Source organism: Montipora capricornis, chromosome 7, assembly GCF_036669925.1.
Source record: "Montipora capricornis isolate CH-2021 chromosome 7, ASM3666992v2, whole genome shotgun sequence".
NCBI lineage: Eukaryota > Metazoa > Cnidaria > Anthozoa > Scleractinia > Acroporidae > Montipora > Montipora capricornis.
Window position 1 is genome coordinate 5332099 of NC_090889.1, and position 4319 is coordinate 5336417.

General features: G+C 40.3%; 1 protein-coding gene across 1 annotated transcript in view; it reads right to left on the bottom strand.

Moving 5' to 3' along the window:
• LOC138058031 (outer membrane lipoprotein Blc-like) overlaps positions 1-1236 on the bottom strand; it is a 7922-nt gene extending 6686 nt beyond the window's left edge. Inside the window, exons 1-2 of the mRNA XM_068903934.1 lie at positions 936-1236; positions 1-51 (exon numbers count right to left, since the gene is read on the bottom strand). The exon at positions 1-51 is cut by the window's left edge and continues 13 nt beyond it. Coding sequence (XP_068760035.1) covers positions 1-51; positions 936-1052 — 168 coding nt within the window. The 5' untranslated portion in view covers positions 1053-1236. The remainder of the gene's footprint in view (positions 52-935) is intronic.
• Between the last annotated feature and the right edge of the window lie 3083 nt (positions 1237-4319).

The window sequence follows — 4319 nt, forward strand, 5'->3', positions numbered from 1 at the left end:
GCAAACTGCATCACGTTCAAAGGTGTCTATAACTACAGCATCAGCATATATCTGGTGAAACGTAAGAGCAAAAATGTCAGTTACAAAATGGGTTTCCTTAATGCCAACGAATCGTTGTGTTATGTGTTATAACAATATACGCATATATCTTTTGTTGTTCGATGCCTTTCGTGAAATGAATTTAGTATTTCATTGATGTTTATATAACAAAATAGAACACTACATGGCCGCTTGGAGAAACGAAATTTCTCTTCTCGTTTTGAAAAATATTTTTTCAACACTTGAAGAGAAATTTCCTATCTCCGCACGACCATGTAATACCATCTATTTGTGTTATTTTCTTTTTTTGCGCCCCACCCCACCCAAGAAAACTACAAACAACTTCCCAAGCCCTGGCCTGAAGGGTTCAGACACCGGAGTGTTACACAATAAAAACGTCGATATGACCAACATTGCCTTGGATTTTACTTGGTACAAATAACCTTTCAACAGCAATAGAATAAAGGAGTCAGCTTGATTTGACAAAGTTGTCAGGGCATTTATAATTACCGCCCTCACACAGTTTCAAGTGCCTTCGATTGTTTGTGACTAGGCTCACAACTGTGTAACCATTAAACAATATACTCCACATCTTATCTCGCGTTGGTTGCAAATCGTTACAACTCTTGCATCATCTGTATGAGAAAAATTCTGAGACATCGCGAGCAATTTTACACATTGCTTTTCAGGGAATGCGGTTACATAACACCAATCAAGACGTAATGCGACGTTAAAAAATTGAAAAGAAGGTACAGTAATGGAAAGCTGTTTGACAAACTTAGCTTAAAATTCTATAAAGCTAGTTTTGTTCCACGGTAAGAATAAACTTGCTGTTTCATTTAAAAGTACAGTGCAGTTAAGTAGACTGATAAGAGTAAAAATGACTAATGTAATACCTGATACCAGCGTCCAAGATACTTTGTAACATTAAGAACAGGGACTGTGTCAATTCCAACGTTTGCGTCGCTCAATCCGACCAAGGAAAACACCAGAAGAAAACCGAGGCCTTTCATGGCGATTCCTTTAAAATTTTGTAACCTTCGCAACTAGCATTCACTTGGAGGAGGCGAAGGGGTGCCTTTTATATGGTTTCCGATCACAGGGTGTTAAAAATACTTCTTACGTTGCATCTTATATTCTGCAGTGTCACAATTAGACTAGGTGACCTCTACACGGCCTGCACGACCCGGCTCGAGTGTCACGGTATTTTTTTGCTTAGTTATGTTGTATGCCCAAGTTTGCTTCGTCCTTTTTAGATAATTATATGTTTTTTAGATAATTAGACTTAAATGTTAATTATCTGTTGTTATTCAATAGCTACTAGGTATACGTTGAGTGGTATTGTTATCAGCTCAATATCTTTCAGTGTTCTTTTATAGTGATGTGTTCGTGTGACTGTCACATACCCGCATGCAGTGAGTCTGTATTTTACAGATTTAATTAGCGAGTATCAAAAATACCGTAATACTCTGTTTTTCCCTCCAAAACATTGGCATAAGCATTGTTTCCAGTTTCTCGTGCACCGTTGAAAGTCCCAAGAGATAAAAACAATGCATATGCAAAATTTTGAGAGTATTATGGTATTTTTGACACTGGCTAATTACTCGAGCTTTCCAGGGGAAACGCAGTTCATACAGATGAATACTCATCTATAGTTATTCAGGGAAAGGTTACGTTTATACAAACGTTGGCCGTGTAGCACTTATATTTTAAACAGAGTTAACCGAATAGAGTGTAAGGTGAAGTGCTAGATTTGTATCCCATATGAACCATGTGAGCGTTAGCCCTACTGATGGAAATGGGCCCACCCAAGGATAGAGAAAAACTCTGACCAGGGTGGGAATTGAACCCACGACCTTCGGGGTAGATCTCCGCCGCTCTACCGACTGAGCTACAAGGTCAGACGGGAGCAGGCCGTGGGAACTGTGGCCGTGGGGACTTTTACATCTTCAGTTCCCACGGCCTGCTCCCGTCCGTGGCGACTCATTCTTTCCATAAAAGATAAACAGTTAATTATTCTGTGATTAGAAAAAGGAACCAATTTGTCAACTGAGTATGGTTTGGCAAACTGATTTACGTTAATAGGTTTTAAGTTGACTTTTAAAATTGTTAACTGTGGTGGCTTTCCCAATGAAAGAGGGAAGTGAGTTCCAGACATAAGGAGCAGCCATACTAAAAGAACGGTCACCAAGTGTAGCCGGTCAGGCTTAGGTAAAGGAAAATTTAAAAGTAATTCATTGCCAGATCGCAAAGAGTAATTTGCACCAGTTTTAATGGAAATAAGATCAGTTATGTAGGACGGAGCTAAGCTACTTATGGCCTTGTACGTTAAAAGTTCTGTTTTAAACCTGATCCTGCAGGTGATGGGAAGCCAATGAAATTTTATCAATAGTGGGGTGATGTCACAGAATTTACTTTTATAAAGTAATCTAGCGGCCGAGTTTTGGACCATTTGAAGCTTGGCTGACTGGTAGTCGGGTAGACCATACAATAAGCTATTGCAGTAATCTATTCCGCATGTGACAAAAGAGTGCACTAATGTCGCGGCCGCTTCCTGCGTTAAATATTTTCTTATGCGTCTTGTATTGTGTAACTGAAAGAATGATGCACTGCAAAGATTGGTCATGTGCGTGGACATGTCGAATGTAGCATTGAACCAAGTTCCCAGATTCCTAGCAGATCTGGACTAAACGAAATGTTAAAAGAACCCATTTGGAACTCGGAAAAATCCGAGCCCCAGATGGGATTCGTACTCACAACCCTCCGTGATCTAGTCCTCCATATGTATATCAGGATCATTCTCACATTCGTTCACTTGGGTGGTTGACTGCTCGGCGCAGTTTTGAGCTGTGCTGTCAGTCGTTATTTGACTCTGTAGCTGCGTGATCTCACGTCACGCAAGGTAACAACCCGAAAATTCAAAATGCTGTATTTTCGAAACGGAAGACGTCACGGAACTGAAAACTTTTAAAACAATTTATTTCCCGGTCTTCTTCAACCTCCTTTAGATAAAAATTCAGAAGACCTTGCAATTTTGATTTTACAATTTGACGACGTCACTGTGAATTCTTTCTTCTCTCGAGTGGTCCAGTGGAGGGAGGAAGGAGGATGGTGGGAGGGGGGGGGGGGGAGGGGGAACGTTTTGTAGACTTTGTACCGTCCATGCTCTAGATCTATCAAAATCTCCCTTCGATTCCACGCACGAACCATCGTTTAATTTGAACATCTCCCTCCCCCTCGGCAGCATTTGTACCCTTTTGGTAAACTAGTTAGGTAGAAGGAGTTTATGTTAGCTTCTGGTGGTAGGGTGTTGCGGGATCCAGGGAAGGGTTTTTTTCAAATTTTTCTTTCGTCTTTCTTTGTACCACAGGGAATCTAAGCTAACGTTTGTAAGGAACCATTCATTTCTCCACAGGGAAGGTGCGACGGAGTGGGAAGGGGAGGGGGTATGTTGGGGACGAGTGGAGAGGTTAAAGAAGCCGGCGCCTGCCAGAATGGCTTAAATAATGCTGGTTCTTTGCCTCTCTCTCGACTGCAAACTAGATCTGTTTTTTCTACAACTAAATTTGTTAGTTCTTCATGCGTAATTTCAATCGTTCTCTGTTGCCCTTATGCATTTAAGTATTATTTCAAGAACCACGAACACAGCTACTTTTCTCTTGTCTTCCTTGCAGGATTTTTCTTGTTCTTCCCTTGCAAAGATTTTGTCTTCGACACTTACCCCACCTACCATGACACGCTTTCATGTTGTGTGACAGAAAAACAAAATAACTAACAGTGAGATTCGTCGACGCTTACTTATTGGCACGGAAACTAAAGATAGGGTCTTTCGAATAAGGATAAACTCAGTCTGTTAACCCTTTGGTTGTAACCACTAAAAATGTGGTACAAGAATTATTTTGTCGATGCATATTTGTTATTCTGCTTCCAGTATCAAAGTAAGTCCACAATGTCGGTGGGGTGGGGGAAGTGGCTAGTTTCTAATTTATAACGGAACTACTGAAGTAGTCATAGATTCTGTTATGACAGGTTTTATTTCTGTTTATACTGATTTCAATGTTTCTAATAAATAGTGTGTCAAAGTACCAGAATAGTGCGATGTACCCCCAACCCCTAACAGATAATATTTCACAGCCTTATTGTAATAAGCTGAGAAATAAGCTTGTGAGTGACACAAATGCAGAGAAGCTTACAGAAAATCACTTATGTCCTACATGTAAAACTATTCAGTCCCCTATCAGGCATCATAATAAAATTGACCATCTACGTGCATCCGTTTA